The sequence below is a fragment of the Anomalospiza imberbis genome, chromosome 6, assembly GCF_031753505.1.
Source record: "Anomalospiza imberbis isolate Cuckoo-Finch-1a 21T00152 chromosome 6, ASM3175350v1, whole genome shotgun sequence".
Lineage (NCBI taxonomy): Eukaryota > Metazoa > Chordata > Aves > Passeriformes > Viduidae > Anomalospiza > Anomalospiza imberbis.
The window spans coordinates 39,143,520-39,160,491 of record NC_089686.1 but is presented as its reverse complement, the minus strand read 5'-3'; the positions used below and the strand labels follow the sequence as shown (position 1 = coordinate 39,160,491).

The 16,972-nt window shown below is 43.8% G+C and overlaps 1 protein-coding gene across 3 annotated transcripts in view; it reads left to right on the top strand.

Annotated features, from left to right (window-relative positions):
* LRP4 (LDL receptor related protein 4) overlaps positions 1-16,972 on the top strand; it is an 83,483-nt gene that overhangs the window by 42,300 nt on the left and 24,211 nt on the right. For all 3 annotated transcript variants that reach the window (XM_068193549.1, XM_068193548.1, XM_068193550.1), the window contains exons 3-8: positions 9,359-9,475; positions 11,067-11,180; positions 11,615-11,731; positions 14,147-14,275; positions 14,621-14,740; positions 14,871-14,996. In XM_068193549.1, the coding sequence (XP_068049650.1) occupies positions 9,359-9,475; positions 11,067-11,180; positions 11,615-11,731; positions 14,147-14,275; positions 14,621-14,740; positions 14,871-14,996 (723 nt within the window). The remainder of the gene's footprint in view (positions 1-9,358; positions 9,476-11,066; positions 11,181-11,614; positions 11,732-14,146; positions 14,276-14,620; positions 14,741-14,870; positions 14,997-16,972) is intronic.

The following is a 16,972-nucleotide window of genomic DNA, read 5'->3' as shown; positions in this document are numbered from 1 at the left end:
AGTAGAGGCAGATTTTGTGTTTTGAGGAGGAGCATTTTTTTAATGCTACTTTCTTCTACTCTTCTCTTGGTGTCTACTGATGCATCATGTCTCTCTCTCTCTGTGGCCTCAAAGAAAGGAACCTTTTGGTCTTGCACAGTCAGATATACTATATTAAGGAAATACAATATATTAGGGAGATCTGGCCTGTATCTATTTGAATGGAAGCTGTGCAAAGTAGGAAATAGTACTGAAGTGTGAGCAATCTGCTGATATTCTCAGACACTGGAAGTTGGGAAGAATATAAAATAGAGGTAGACATATAAGATACAAAGTCATGCAGTGAATGCGGGAACTGGGTTTGACTTCTGCGTTTTTTAATTTACAGTGTCTAAAAGGTTGGCCACTGCAGTGAAGACAACAGAAGAAAATTCTATAAATACATTGGCAGCAAAAGGAGGGCTGAGCAGAGTCTTTACCCTTAGCTGAATGTAGAGGGTAGCATAGTGTCAGGGAAGTAAGAAAAAGGCTGAGTTACTTAATGCCTTCTTTGCCTTAGTCTTTAATGCCAAAACCAGTTGTCCTTGGAATACCCAGTTACTTAAGCTGGAACTTAGTGACAAAGAGCTGAGTGAAGCCCCCATAATCCAGAAGGAAATAGTTATTGACCTGCTATGCTAATTAGACACCCATGGGACTATGAGCCCAGAAGGGATGCACCTAAAAGTAATGAGGGTGAAAGAACTTGCCAAACCACTTTCAGTCATTTAGCAGCAGTCGTGGTTACACTGAAGAAGTTCCAGTTGAATGGAGATTGGCAAATAAAACGCCCACCTACAAGAAGAGTTGGAAGGATTGTCCAGGGAACTGAAGGCCTGTCAGCCTGACCTCGGTACCAGGGATGGTCATGGAGCAGATCATCCTAGTGCCATCATACAACATGTGCAGAACAACCGGGGATCAGGCCCAGACAATATGGTTTTACAAAAGGCAGGTCCTGCTTAACCAACCTGATCTCCTTCTATGACAGCATGACCCATTTAGTGGATGAGGAAAAGGCTGGGTCGATGTCCTGAGACAGCTGTGCGAGGTTCAGCAAGTTGAAGGGTCAGATCCTGCCTATGGATCGCAACAAACCCAGACAGTATTACAGGCTGGAAAGCTATGCAGCAGAAAAGGAGGGTGCTGGGCAACAGCAGCTGAACATGATCCTGTGTGTGTGTGTCTGTGTGTCCAAGTGGCCAAGAAGGCCAGTGGCATCCTGGCCTGTATCAGCAATACTGTGGCCAGACGGACCAGGGCAGTGTTTGTCTCCCTGTATTTGGCACTGGTGAGGCCACACCTGAAGTGTTGTGTCTGATTTTGGGCCCCTCACTACGAGAAGGACATTGAGGGGCTGGAGTGTGTCCAGAGAAGCACAATTGAGCTGGTGGAAGGTCTAGAAAACATGTCTTGGGAGAAGCAGCTGAGGGAACTGGGGTTTAGCCTGGAGAAAAGGAGGCTAGAGACCTCATTGCCCTCTACAACTACCTGAGAGGAGGTTGTAGTGAGGTGGGGGTCAGTCTCTTCTACCATGTCTCAAGTGAAAGGATGAGAGTGAATGGCCTTAAGTTACACCAGGCAAGGTACAGATTGGACATTAGAAAAGAACTTTTCACTGAAAGAGTGGTCAGGCATTGGAATAAGTTGCCCAGGGAGGTGGTGTGGTCATGGTCTCTGGAAGTGTCTAAGAGGTGTCTGGATGTGACACTTGAGAATGTGGCTTGGGGGTGGTATAGGTTGACTGTTGGACTAGATAGTCTTGAGGGTCTTTTCCAACCTTGGTGATTCTGTGTTCTTATTCAGGATACAACTTGTGCTGTAGGTGCCTGCAATTTAGTAATAGAGGAAAGCTAGCATATACAGAGAAGGGACAGTAGGTTTGACAGGATGGAAGGGGAGATAAGGAGCTCCATTTATACAGAGTAGTAAAATGATTCAAGAGGAAGGACTAGAATAGGAGCTGCCTTTTTAAATATTGCATCCTGGTAGAATAGATACAAAGAGAACTTTTTCAGCTGACAGCCAGCAGCACTTGAAGTACAATTTAGGGGAAAGAAGAAAGCAGAAATAAAAGTTAACATTTCTGGAGCATTCTTCGCCCCATTTCTTAAGTGCATGACTTCAGCACACACATTCAAGGTTGCAGTGGAGGAGCCCGAGGAACACTTACTCCTTTAAGCCTGTTATATCTTGCTCTGAGTGGTTGCTCATTATGAATCCAACTATGATACTATTCTTAGCTTGTAAGAACTAGATCAGCTCTACAGTGTAGGTTTGTGGTAGTTGTCTGTGCTGTTTCATGTCTTGCTTAGTTATTGTAGGCACCGAACCTTTTTGCCAGAACAGGTTGTTTGCTAAATCCCTCCCTTCTGCTTGGCATACAGGAGCCTTTTGAAGGTGTACTCGTTTGTGGGGTTAACCTTCCATTTTCTCTGCTTGCTGACTGTGCCAAGCATAAACAGGGCAGCAGGAGTGCAAGAGCAGGGCTGGGGCTTGAGCCCCTTGGAACAACAACTTGAACTTTAAATCAATTTACATTTCTCATAAATCAGCAGTGATGCACAGAGTACATAAGAACAACTGGTTCACTAATTTTTCTTTCCTTCCCTGACTGTTTGTCTGTGACATGCATAAAGTTTCCTGGTTGGAGTGAAGTTTTGAGCTTCTCTGTTTTGAACTTCATTTATCATTTTATTTATTGTTTGAAATTATTAAATTTCTTTTAATACAAATACAGAGCTAAATATTTGGATTGTTCTGAAGTCATCCAGCAAGCTCCAGATACACTAAAGGCTTACTTTAAAAATTCCTCAAAAAACATGGGGCTATTCTTGATGCTGTAGTGGGCCCAGTTGCTTTTTTCTGACTTATGAACTGCAATCTGCAACCACTTTATATGGAGTCTTCTGAGATGCTAAAGCTATTTAGATTCTTTTCCAGCAATTGTATGGATGGGCAGCTCTGAGTTTTACAGGCAGGAATTAGAATATCAAGTAGATGTCTCTGATTGGAAGAGTGAACAGACATGTTTGCAAGGAATCCCACCTCTCCACTCCTCTGCTGCAAGCTAGTTTTAGAGTTACAGGATTTTCATTTTTCTCCTGTGAATGTCCAAACTTTCCAGAGAAATAAATCTGCAACCATACCTTTTTAAAGTGTGCTTTTCTTCAGTGTATCATATGCTCATATGCATACTCTAAGCCAATACAACAAGAAGAATGAGTTCTGTCTACTTCCTTGGGAAGAGGAGAGGAAAATGGGAAGACATCGGACTACTGGACTCTTAATAAAGCAAGAGACTGAAACAGACTGGGGGTTAAGGTGAAAATTATTTTAGCAAGTCAAGATTCAGTCTTGTACCTCTGTCTATACAGTACTGCATATATGCATATACTCATATATGCTTGAGTAGTTGCTTGGAGTTTGCTAAATTCTGTATTAATGAAGTTTTCTAGCCTTCAATTGGTAATCTGTCATTTTGGTTACAGAATGACATCTTGAAATGCAGTGTGTGGTGTAAAAAAAAAAAAAAAAAAAGGAAAGCAAGATACTTGGTAGTGAGTGGAGTTACAACTATGAAAAACAGGAGCAGACCTGGGAAACTCTCTTTTTGAGAGACATTTAAAGTTTTGAGATAAATTCTTAAAATATGGTATGTTTTACTTTGTTTGGATTTTTAATATTGTGTTGCACACTATAAAACAAATCACCACTTCTTGAGTTGGTTGCACTAAATTTTTCCTCAGCTGTCACTGTTTCTGCACATCCCAAACACTTGACATTTGTATCGGCGTCCTTGGAACATCTGCCTCTCCATAGGTATTTTCTGTTAGTTTTAGGAGAGCCCTGCCTCTGCTTACCTGTGTCAGAAATTGTTCTCCTTGCAAATTTGAAGCCCTGCTGTGATGGAAGCCAATTATTCCGTGACATGTTTGCTTCCTGCTCTGGATCATGTTTACAAGCCAGAGTGCTGTAGTAATAATAGCAATAAGCAACCTGCCAGCTGTCATGCCGGCTCCATAGACTTTGTCTGCTGTCAGCTCTCTGGCTTGCTGACAGTGTCTGGCTTGGAAGCCCTCACTGCACATGCACAAAGTAGTTCAGCTGTCTTCCTGCCTCGTGCCAGCAGAGACTGCTTTGGCCTGTCCCTAACGAAAGCCGCATGCAAGAAGAGGAATGGTTTTCATTCTGCCCTCCCGCATGCCCTTTGAAGTCCTCATGGTGTGAATGAGTCTTACTTCCTGTGGCAAGGGTGAAAGGACAACTGAGTAAACTTGGCCTGAGGACTGATACATAGTTCTGTTTCTTATAAGATACACCAAATCTCCCCATAAGCATCCTCCCAGAAGAGCTTTCTTGCTCTGAATTTTGGATCTGTATCATACATAATTAACTTGTAAACGTGTTACTTTTTGGGAACTTGCTTGCTTACCTCTGTGCGCTGTTGTACAATACTTCTTCATTTGAAGGGACTGAAGAAAATTTTATTTCTTCTTACCTTAAAGATTACTCAAAGTGATCTGTTGTTCCCATCTCATGGAGAAATCTACACAGTTCCTGTTGAGCTACAGCTCATTCAAACCCAGTAGACAGTCTCTTCCTTGCCAGGCAGGATTATCACTATAACCTGCTCATCAGCCCCACAACTAAAATTTTTAAGGTGCGGTTAGGATAAAAATCTCACAGTCTTTTATTAAAATTATTGGAAACTTTGAAGGAATAAATTTCCTTCTGCCATTCACTTAATCAGGAGCTCAGATGCAAAGGCTCAGGTGAAGCTTCACTTCTAAACTTCAAGTTTGAAAATCTAGGAACTCTTTTCAAGAGTTCAGTATTCTATTGAAAACAAACCAGTTCCGTATTTGCAACTTTGTCATGTTATTGGGCCTGGAGTATGTATGTTTCCTTTAAAAGGCACCAGAATTAATGCAATGCCCCCTCAGGCAGAGTGCTTGTGATCAAAGGGCTGTGAAAGATTGGATGCTGATAGTCTTAATTTTTTTTTTCTTTTTTCTTTTTTTTTTTTTCTTTTTTTTTTTTTTTTTTTTGACTGGCAACATCCTTAAATACAGTTCAGCAGTGCAGTAACATTTTATGTTATTCTGGAACTAGATTTTCCAAAATGTTTGTTAGTAAAATGCAATGTCTCACTTTTCTTCATGAGAGTGGACTAACCACCTTTATTTTTGTCCCTGGACTTTTTGCCTGCTGTGCAGCAGATCTCAGCAGACAGATCTGTTTGTGGGTATGTGTGTGTTTATACATATGCACGAGTATGAACATAGCTGGGGGTCAGGCTGCACTTTCCTAATGTAAGTGGCATGATTTTTTGTTGTTGTATTTATTTTTAAAATTGACTTTTCATTCTTCACATAAATGAGAGTTCGTCTAATTAGGCAGCCAGTATTGTTCAAGCCTCTCTGCGTTCCAGACCTCTGAACACCAGTTGCTTGCTGTCCTTGGGTACAAAGCAACCTGCTCACCACAGGCAACAGGGATAAAGTGTTCAAAGGACAGTGGGACGTGATTCAGTCTGTGTTTCACCTTATAAACTTCCCTTTTCCCCCACCCTCCCCCTTCTCTTTCTGCTTGGCAATAAAAGAGTGTCCTGTGTAATAGGAGTTGGGAGAGGGGGAGGAATAGCAGGCTTAGGATAGACCCAGCTTTGCTGAAACACTGGATGATGTCCAGTGTGACCATGCAGAGGGATGAGCTCAGGGAAATGGCTGGAAGTTCAAAGGCCTTTTTGTATTGCTCACTGTCAGTTGACAGATCTGCTCTCTTAAGCTGCTGCTGCCCAGCCTAGTTCTTCCCACTGGCTCCCCATCCTGCCTCTGGTTTGCTCCCCATCCTGCCTCTGGTTTGCTCCCCATCCTGCCTCTGGTTTGCTCCCCATCCTGCCTCTGGCTCTGCCTGGGCAGGCAAGTTAGTACCTGTCTGTCTGGGCATTTGCCTGCTTTCAACTCCAACTGGGACTTGCCTTTGCTCATCTCTCTTAGGAAAATATTGTTCCTTTGCATTGATATGGAGAGATCAAGCTGGAATTGAGCAGAGAAGGGGAGTTGAGGCTTATCTGTGTTTACTGTTGGCATAGCCTAATCCTGCTGTGAGTACTGGTGAAAGCATCTTAGTACAATCTGTGATTGCTTTCTTATCAGGGGAAGCAATGCCTATGAGGGACTTGCAGCTGTTTCAGAAAGTAATAAATATCCTTCATTTTACAGGTTGGAGAATGGGGCAAAAGAGTCAAAACTGCCCTAGGGTCATGCATCAATATCAAGATGGGATGAGAATATGGGGATTCAGTTTCTAGTCTTCTTGATGCCAATTCAGCTTGTCCTCCAATAAGATGAAGACGTCTTGTTCCACCTCTGTCACTGAAAAGAGTTCTTGCTGCTTTATCTGTATTGCATGTACCTACCTTGTGACTATGGCTTTTAAAGTTAGCTATATAAGTAAAAGCAATACACTTACCATAGCTGCTCCATTGTGTCAGAACAAGACCTAGTGGTGGTTGTTTGAGTGTCATAAGTGTGACCTCCTAACTTGAGAATTTCCTCTTAACTTCAAATTTCCAAACACTTTGGATGTATTTACAGCTGTATTAAATATTTACTGTGGGCTAGCAATATGGCCTTGGCTTTAACTGTAGAAATAAAACTCATCAAAATATGAAGTGATAAATGGCCAACAGAAGGGCTGATTAGTAACAACCCTAGAGCAAAGGGCTGTGCAGTGGAACTGGAGCCTGATGTGCTTAGAACAAATAGAAGGAAACTGGAATGTTTCTGTGTAAGCAGTGTGCTTTTTAGTGAGAAGAAGGGGTTGGGAGGGCAGAGCTAGGAAGAAGGGGTTTAGGAAGATTGCCGCCATGTGAAAGCTGCTCCCAAGAAGTTCTTACATTTTCTTTTGAAGCATCTGTTTCTGACCATTATTAGATTCAGGTTACACATTTATGTGGATCCCTGCCCTGATCCCATTGGCAGTTCCTTTGCTCTATAAGACATCAGCCCTCATTCATTAGTTTGGGTTTTTTGGTCTCAAGTGGGTTTGTGGTTTTTCTTCCTCCTTTAAAGGAAAGCTCCTGTAGAAGGACATTTAATCCCACCCTGCCCCCACCCCAGTGTTGTCTGGGCTAGCACACACTTGCTCTCTGCTGGGTTAGGGAATTTGGTCTTCCTTTGTATATGGCAGTTTGTGTTTTGCTCTCTTCCCCTGTGCTTGAAGCTTGATTTTTATATCTAGGGGGAGTATGAAATTGGCTGAACTGCTCCCTGTAGGGGTGGAATTTCATTTTGTTAGCTCATTAAGGGATGCAGCAGTTCAGTGGGATAATGGTATCTGCTCTGAACCAATGGCTTAACCCTCTGGGAGCCTGAAAAATTCTCCCCTGGAGAGTGAGCATGCAAATTCCCTTCCAGGTGGCTCCCGTGCAGTCCTTTGGTGATTAGTCATGCTAAAGCATATCCTGGGAGGATGGTCTTAGTCCTGAAATTGCAGCTGAGGCCAGGGAAGGTTTTTCTCAGTGTGCAGTGTTTGGAAGTTGTTCTTGAGGGAGAGAGGTCTGATCTGTAAGGCTGATTGTCTGTGTCCAAAAATGTCTTGTTTTTTTTTGGAAGCAGAGTTTGGAAAGTAGAGAGTTTTCTACTTCTACCTGCCCTGAGGAAGAAGGTGAAACTCCTCCTTCGTTTTGCTGCAGCAACCCAGAGAAAGTGAAATATAAGGAAAGGGGTCAGCTATTGGAAGATCAGGATGTTGTCAAACCTGTAGAGGGAAAATACAGATTTTTCTCCTTCATACCCCTCTGGGACCTAGAAGTAGTTTGATATGAGATGGATAGATATCTGTGTGGGTGTAGCCTGGACATGATGGGAAGGACCTTTTCCCAAGGGCCAACGCCAAATTCTTTGAATGTTGAGAGCAATTACATGTGCAGTGATGTCCTCAGATACAGAAATACCTGCCACACTGCAAGAACAGCTGAGAAGATGATCCGAATTTGTGGTTAGAAAAATGGATGTTAGAGACAGTCTGAATTTATCTGCCCTAATATATTCTTACAGAGGGGGCTTTTAGGGCAGGCCCTCGGTGAGAAATGTTGGAGGACTTGCTATGGAGAGCAGTGAATGATTTAGTATGTATAATCCATGCTTCTTTAACAGGACACTGGCGGCAGTCCTGGGCCAAGGGGAAACAGAGGGTTGAGAAAGCTGGAAAAACGGAAAGTGTGACTATTTGTTCTCCTTGTTAAATCATCCTCCTTTTGTGTGTGGCTGCTGTCTTCACCTTCCTTTTTTACCCACTCCCTCCACTCTCACTCCCACCTCCAGGATAGTGTTGGCAGGAAAGGGAGTAGCAGCATAGCAGAAAAGGGCTGGCCTGCCTGGTGACAGATGGGAGTTGCTGTCGGCAAGCTGGGCTGGGATGAAAGGGTTTCAGGCAGTAGCCTTCATAGCCCTCGGCCCGTCACATCGCGGAGCGAATGCTGTTCTTTGGAGAGCACACCTGTCAGGAACAGTCTCGTGCAGCCCCTTGCCTACCACAGCTGGCAGCACTTAAAAGCATGAGCCTCTTGGAGTTGAGTGTTCCTCTCATCTGCGGGGGAAAGAACAGGAATGATGTTCCCCCTTGAATTCCACCTTTGTGGCTCCAGGCCTCTTCAGACACTGTGGATTTGTGGTTCAGCTCCATTGCAAAGAGACTCCTGTGTAGGCAGGCATCATCCCATGTCTGTCCCCTTCTTTCATCCTTTCTGGATGGAAACCCAAGCAAGCTTTGGACTCTGTTGTCCACACCTGAGTTACAGAAAATTATCCCCAGCGGTGGATTCCTGCTTCTCAGCTTCTCCTTGCAGATTTCTTATGCAAAAAACCTGACAGAGTCCCCATGCTGAAACACACTGTAGCATGTTACTTCATAAAGTCAAAACATTGCTTCTGATAGTTCTCACTCTAAGGAACTTGCTGTGTAACAGAAACAGGATGGACTGCCCTGGGAAGCATGCAGGAAAGATGTTGATAGTTTAACTTTGCTTGTTATAAAACAAGTGCAGTTATGGGAGGACAGCAGGCTCAGGGATGAAAGAGGAAAAAGGAACTCAATGGGGGAATTGTGACAGCTACTTTATTGTGGAAAGGTCAGTGTTTCTCTGGGGAAGAGAGACTGCCAAGTTACAGACCTACCCTGACGCTCCTCTAAGGAACAGCTCTTCCTGATGACTTGAAATTTTGTCTTTTGTTTCTAAGAGATTTAGCTCTGCTCCCTTAGGAGGGAAGGAACTTTGTTTTCAGGAAGGAAGCTGGCTGCAGCTCCATGAGGTGTTTCTTTGCTCTTTCAGTGCTGCCCACATGCTCCCCCTTGGACTTCCACTGTGACAATGGAAAATGTATCCGCCGGTCGTGGGTCTGCGATGGAGACAATGACTGTGAGGATGACTCTGATGAACAGGACTGCCGTAAGTCACCTGTCTGAGGGAAGAGGGTGGGTGCAGTGCCTGCCTGCTGTGACTGGGGAAAGTTGACCCTTTTTATTACAGGAGTGTAAGAGTCCATCCACTGAATTGGACCATTGGCCTGTAATAAGCTATATTTTGCCTGTGACAGAGGTGTGTACCTGTAAGCCCTGCTGCCTTGGCACCTGGCTTGCTCTTCAGCTGCCTGTCTTGGGGGAGGGGATGCTTCTCCATCCAGCTGTAGAACCGTTTATGCCCTGCAGCCTTGCTAGTTAATGTCCCATGAAGCACTTCCCTGAGCTGGGCTCTTCATGCCCTCCCCTGTTAGTGGAAACACCTAACCCCTGCCAAATCCTACTGAACTGCCTGTCTGGCTGACTTCCTGTGGCCTCAGGTTCCACTGTCTGACTTTACTGCCGTGCTGGCCTGTCACCAGCATCCTGTCCCTCCAAACAGGGCTCCTTGAGGAGAGGGAGGTGCTGTAGGGATACTGCCTACAGAGTTGTGTGCATGGTGCTCCAGACTGACTCTGTTGGAGGAACTCCATCTGAAGAAGTGTAGAAATAAAGCCCTTGACTGTAAAGTATTCCATGTCCACTGCATGCATGGAAGTTAGTTCACCTTCTGATCAGTATATCCCTGATCTTTGCCTGCCTTTTTGGGCAAAGAACTGGGAAGCAAAGTTCAGGGGTTGACATCCTGTGTGATGCTCTGGAATGCAGGACTAAGCTCAGTTTTCCAGTCCATTAAAATATATTCATGAAGGAAAAGATATGTAGATCTGGGTCTCCTTGGTTTTCTTTTTTTCATAAAAGGTTGAAATGCCCTCATGTCTAAGACAGCAGTGGAGAAGGGTGTGATCAAAAGATTTGGAGACCCATGAAAGGAGAAAGACAAGATTCTCTGCATGAGAGATTCCTGGGGGGTTATTCAGGGTAGCAGTAACCATAGGAGGGTTTCGGTTGGACTGGAGTCCTCAGGTCCTAAATTTGCAGTCCCTTTCCTTTCCTTACTTGTCTGCAGACAAGCTTCCGTAGGAGACTGGCAAGAAGAGTGGAATGGGGCTGCAAATGCTGAGGTGTTCGCAAGAGGAAGTTCAAGTTTTCTCTCTCCCTCTTCAGTGAACATGTCCTTTGCTTTGAAGACAGCTTTGACATTGTTGTGAAAAAAAGGTGGAAATACAACAGTGCTGGCAGTTATCTGTTAGATAATAATAGAGACTATTAACGCATTTAAAATGAGGTGTGGATTACCTTTTTTCTGTGTAGGGTTATCTTGAGTCTGGCTTGGGACAGTGCTAGAATACATACCAGCATAGGGTGGGTGGCTTCATCTTTCTATTCCAGCTACTTCCTTCAACCTAAACCTGAAGTTTTAGAGCCTGCTGTATTGTTGGTGTGTGAACGGAGTGAAAAAGAGACACTCAAGAAATCTCCCAGTGGCTCTCCTGGTATTTGTTAGGAGAATCGGCTCTCCAGCATCATTGTGTCCTTGGAGGATATGTTGCTTGACTTGTAACATGTCACACATTTGGTGTTCTGCAAGCTAAATCTTCTTGCCTTGCCTTTGCCTTATCCCTGTTGTGTCCTTGCAGCTCCAAGGGAGTGTGAGGAAGATGAGTTCTCATGTCAGAATGGATACTGCATTCGCAGCCTGTGGCACTGTGATGGTGACAATGACTGTGGGGACAACAGTGACGAGCAGTGTGGTGAGTAATATAAATTCTGCCCTCGCACTACTTTAAAAGGAGTTGTCCAGCCGTGCAATTCCAGGATTCCCTGAACATGGCTAAGGCTCCCAGCTGGCTTTTCTGCACTGAACTTGTGGGATAATCCATTCCAAGGGCTGGCTGCTTAGGATCTAGGGCTATGTGGCTTACCTGCCAGGCAAAAAAAAAATCACTTGAGACCTTTCATTCCTTGACATGGCATTGTGAAGTCCCCTTGGATTCCTGTTGAATCCAGCACTCTGTGTCAGTTCAGTAAACAATTATGGTTTTGCTTAGGCCCTGCCTGACATGGGTATATATGGCTTAATGAGCGGTTGTTTGTGGGTGCCCTAGGAGCTTCAGGAGGATGGTGTGATGTTTTCCTGGGTCCTCTGAGAAAAGCCAAGGCTTTGTTTGCATTGCTGTCTCTGCAGATATGAGAAAATGCTCAGAGAAGGAGTTCCGTTGCAGTGACGGCAGCTGCATAGCTGAGCACTGGTTCTGTGATGGGGACACAGACTGCAAGGATGGCTCAGATGAAGAGAATTGCCGTAAGTGCTTTCCTTTGTAATCACAGGAAATAGCCCTTTGGACCTGCTCTTGCCTTGGGTTTTGGCATGTTTTCTGCAGCAGAGATCAAAAACAAGTTAGTTCTGCCTGTACTGGCAGCTATGCTACCTTCTGCTGCCTACCCCAGAGGGCACAAAAGAATGGTGTCTCTCATGTGTTACCTCACAGGCACACTGCATCTGTGCCTTCCTGCTTTTCTTTTTTCCCATAGCTGTGACCTTGAGTCAGAGCAGGAGGTTTATGCTTTACTGAATATAGCTCTCTATAAAACTGGAGGAGTTGAAGGACAGCTGAAAGACAAGAATACTATTCCCTTCTTTTTCCTCTTGTCTGATTCCAGACTGAAATATTGGAAGTGCAAATTTCTGCTTATTGAAACCACCCTCAGGTGCTGCACACTGAAGACACCTTCTACCTGCCCTGTCTCTTTTCACTTAAATGCTTTTTGCAGGATGTTGCCCAGCAAGTGACCGATGCTGAAGGAAGGGGGTGGTGTTGTGGTGTTGGGGTATGAGAACCCACAACTGTTGTTTCCTTCTTCATTTTCTCAGGCTTGTAGCAAGTGGGACCAGAGTTTGTGTTCCTTTCTAACCCGCACTGCCTCTCTCCCGAGTCTGTAAGCACTGTCCATGTCTCTGGAACTTGCAGTGGTCCCTTCCCCCTCCCTGCTCTCAAAGGCATTTTGCAGAATTTGTTCTAGATAGCAGGAAACTTCAAAAGGCTCTGGGAGGGGGATGAGGGCCGCCAGCTCCTGAAGGGCAGGGGGAGTAGATGCATGGGGGAGTTGTCTTTTATCTTTCCAGATAATGAGACTTGGCAGAAAGCCAGGGGCTGCAAACATTTCTAAGCCAGGAAAGGACTCTAAGAGGAAGCCAGCCTCTCTCCCTTTCCTTTCGCTCTCTGCCTTTCTCGTTCCCTTGCCTGTCACTTCACCGAAGGCCATGAATAGACCCTCAGGAAGGGAAGAGAGATGTTCTAACGTTGCCTCCTATGGGAGTAGAGGGGCACCCAGAAGTGGTGTCCCTGTTTCTCTGAGGTGAAATGCTATTTCAGTCCTAGCTGGCAGTTGCCTCTATAAGACATTTTAAGTAACTTGCTAAGAAGTTCAGTTTGGCTACCTCCTGTTCTTTTATCTTCGTCCATGTGGTTGTCATCTTTTTCTTATCTACAATCATGTTTGTCATTCGTCTGGGACAAGGTGGGATTGCACTTTTCTTTTGTCTGGGGTTTTTTCTTTTTGTTTCTTTTGGGGATGTGTGTGTTATAACTGAATCATGCAGCATGATAATTTAAGTCACTGATTTAATTTTCTCAAGGAAGCTGAGACACTCAGGCTCCTTTGGTGAGGGACACATTAACACACATTTTCATATCCAGCCACTGACACTCACTGAATTTAAGCTCTTAGGTCATGCCTTCAGGCTGTGCCCATTTCTTCAAGTTGGAGAGGCAGGTGTAGTTCACTTCCTAGGCTACTCTTTCTTTTCAGTCTTTCTTTTCCTTTTTGTTTAATAGATTTATATTCAGAACTCCTCAGTTGGGAGACTTGTATATCTGAAACATACAGTGCATTCTCCAGATAGTATGAGAAGAGGTGTCAGATTCTGTTGTGTGGGACTCAAAATATTTTTCATGCCTTCCCACTTAGTGTACTGTTGAACAGAGAGCAGTGGGCAAATCCTTGACCATTAGTTTGTTTGGCTTTGCCCAGGGTCATCTCTCTGGCAGTGCTCCTTACTGAATAGGCATGGTTGTTTTGGCCAGAGCTTGAGAGGAAAGGGAGGGGGAAATCCTCAAAGGTCAGGTGCTGGCCTGGGCACCCTGCTGCTTGCTTGCTTCCTTTGGTCTTCAAGTGCTTATTTTTTTTAAATTTTAAAGGAATCATTCCCTAGTTTAACCTTGCATTCTGACATGCCGCAGTCCTTAATGTGGAGCTATCGCTAAGGTTTCTTTATTTTTCTGTTTTTCTATCTACCTTTTTTCAGATTTATTAAACAATTTAAACACTTCTTTGGCACTAAGACATAGTGTTTCAAGCATAAGATGGAAGGTGACACTCTTGGATCCTTTCTGAGGCTTTCCCATCAATTCTTCATTTATATATTTTTGCTTCTCTAGAATTTAACAGCTCTTGAAAAGTTCCATCTTTATAACCTAATATCCTACGTAATGTTTTTATAAAATTGTATTTACTGGATTGTCTGCATGAGTGTCTTTATATATGAGTTTAACCTGCTTTTCAGTGAAGCAAAACCAGCATTCCTCTCTGTAATACAAATCATGCAGAGATAAGCAGCAATGAATACTTGCCAATCCATTATGGGACTGAGAAGATTGCCTCTAAACTAGACTCTGCCTTGTCACCTCATGTATTTTTGCTTTGATTCCCTTGTTAGCATCAGATGTTCCAGCTGCCACCTGCAGCTTGGAGGAGTTCCAGTGTGCATATGGACGCTGCATCTTGGACATCTACCACTGTGATGGTGATGATGACTGTGGGGACTGGTCTGATGAATCTGACTGCTGTAAGTTAGCACAGGGTGATGTCCTTATCCAAGAATCAGAGTTGCAAACCTAAATGCATTTTGCGTTGGCTGGAGAAGGGGTTACAGTGTAGATGGCCATCTAATTGTTCACACATAAGCTAGTTCATTCATTATTAGGGGTTTTGTTTAACTCTGGAAAGTGAGAATAGTGATGAGAATTGTGTAGTCAGTGCACTTCTGCTTACAAGAATTATTACAGTTTCCAGAAGAAATCTATTCAGGACCAAGTTCCATAATAATGGGGGGTAAGAGTGATACTGAGGAGCTTTGGGGATTGTTACATTGGTCTGAATGTGCTCTTTTTGTGTTTTATCATCTCTGCAGCATCTCACCAGCCTTGTCGCTCTGGAGAGTTCATGTGCAACAGTGGCTTGTGCATTAATGCTGGCTGGAGGTGTGATGGTGACTTTGACTGTGATGACCAGTCAGATGAGAGGAACTGCAGTGAGTGCAGGGAGCTGGTGGAAACATTCTGTTTCTGTGGATGCAAAAGCGTGTTTGGGACAGTTAGCTTTGGAACTGGGTTTCTTCTGATCCTTCTTGCTCATCTGATGTTCCTTTTTTGGGCCCTCAGCTACGTCTATGTGCACGGCTGACCAGTTCCGCTGCAAGTCAGGACGCTGTGTCCGTCTGTCCTGGCGTTGTGATGGGGAAGATGACTGCTCTGACAACAGTGATGAGGAGAACTGTGAGAACACAGGTTTGACCTGCTACCTTGCTGCTTAATAGCTAATTAATTTCCCATCCTAATAGTAGAATGTAAAGAAGTAGGTAGTAAAGTCTCTTTTGTATTGCTTCAGGGAATTCAGCCCAGAGTTTCTGTCCTTCCCAGAGAATGGGATCTGTAGGCCGTCTTATATACTCGCCAACTTGTGCAGGTCTGTGTGCTTAAACTAACTTAGGTGAAGGTGTTTTCTGGTCAAGTATCCTCCTGTCTTGTTCTTACACTGTGAATTACCACAAAACTCTGGGACAATTCCATTCAGACTTGGAAACATCAATAATGTACCAAGTGACTACCTTTGTCACATGGGCTATACTAATTTATGCCTTCTAGGTAGTTTTAGATAGCTTTCCTGTTGCATTGTGAAGTTGCTGAACAATTCTAGCAGACAGTGGAATCAAGAAGGACATTTAGTGGAAGAGAATAACAAAACCTTTGTTTTAGAGGATTAAGAGTGTCAGCCTCCCCCTTAGATATTAGCTTAGGAGTTACTAGTATTAATTTCACATATTGCTATTCCTTTTTATGATAGTGGTTATGGGGAGCAAGAGGGTTTCAACCCACCCTAGTGTTACGGTAGGATTCAAGGAATGTCTAGAATCTTCTCTTGTCCTTAAATTCTTCAGGATGCCTATAGGTTTTGTTGAGGACTAGAGTGTGCTGGTCCATGAATTCATCCTAGGAGTGGAGCCCACCTACGTGTACTGATCCTTCTGTATCTGTGTATTCTGAACTGTGGTTTTGGGGCTAACAGAATGGATTTGTGAGATTGTACCTCTTGTTTTGGGACTGTTGAGGAGTGGAGAGTGGCTGTTCCATGAGGACAGCTGAGCTCAGAGGACCTAGAGAGCACACTTTGTAGTCATTTGAGAGCAGCTGCTCTTGATTGGTCAGCTGTTGTGAGCATCAGTGTGGTGATTCTGGAAAAAGCAATTGTACTTACAGACAATCTGGTAACCCTGTTTCCTCATCCTGATAACAAATGTATTTAGAGGTACTGAAAGAAGCCAAGTCAAACTTCCAGAGCCATTGAAATTCACTTTCTCCATATCAAACCAAACACAAGGTATGATTACTGTAAGGTTAGTTGTGCAGTTCTACATGAGGTCTATGGTGACAGTGAAAGGTCTATGGTGAAAATTAAACTGTTTTTTCCAGGAAGTATACTCGCTCATCTAAGTGACATAGTGTGGTGTCCCAATGTCTGTAGCAAGAGTTAAAATCCTCTTGGCTTTAGAGCAGAGTTATATTTTTATTGGCCATAGAGAAGATTCCTAAAATACTAGGCAATCAGCTGATGTAAGGATCTTTATGTTTGATGTGACAAATGAAGTCCAAGTTTCAGAATCGTTCATATACAGTATTGCTGTGCTCTGAAAAGTGAATCTGCATGTTCTCTGATTTTATATTCCCACTTGATGTATCTGTAGTTCTTAACTGTACTTGTTAATCTCACAACTACCCTTTTCCACACTGTTTACAGGCAGTCTGCCAATCTGATTGTTTCTCTCCTGGTAACTGTATTGTCCTGTTATCTTTGTAAGATTATCAGAGGGTGATGATTTAGGGACCTCTAATCAAGTTAGCTCAAGAAGTACAAGAAGTAAGAGGCAACAGGACAGTGCAATTATTGCTGAAGAAATAATCAGATTGGCAAAGTCCCTACAAACAGTATTACTTTGCTTACAAGAATTCTGTACAGTCTCCTTGCCAACAGCAGAAGTTGAAGCGTGTAGGTCATGTGAAATCCTGTTGCCTGAGCTCAGATTTCAGGGATGCATGTAAATCTCATTCCAAGTCCATCAAAGGGCTAGACAAGATGTTCCTTCCTAGGCAGGCTTAAGATCCATAGCTGTGCTGGTGTGACAGATCATATTATTAAAGCGAGGAACTGACTCCGTCTTTGCACATGCTGAGTAGGGTTGTGGATTCTGGAACCAAAGGGAGCTAAG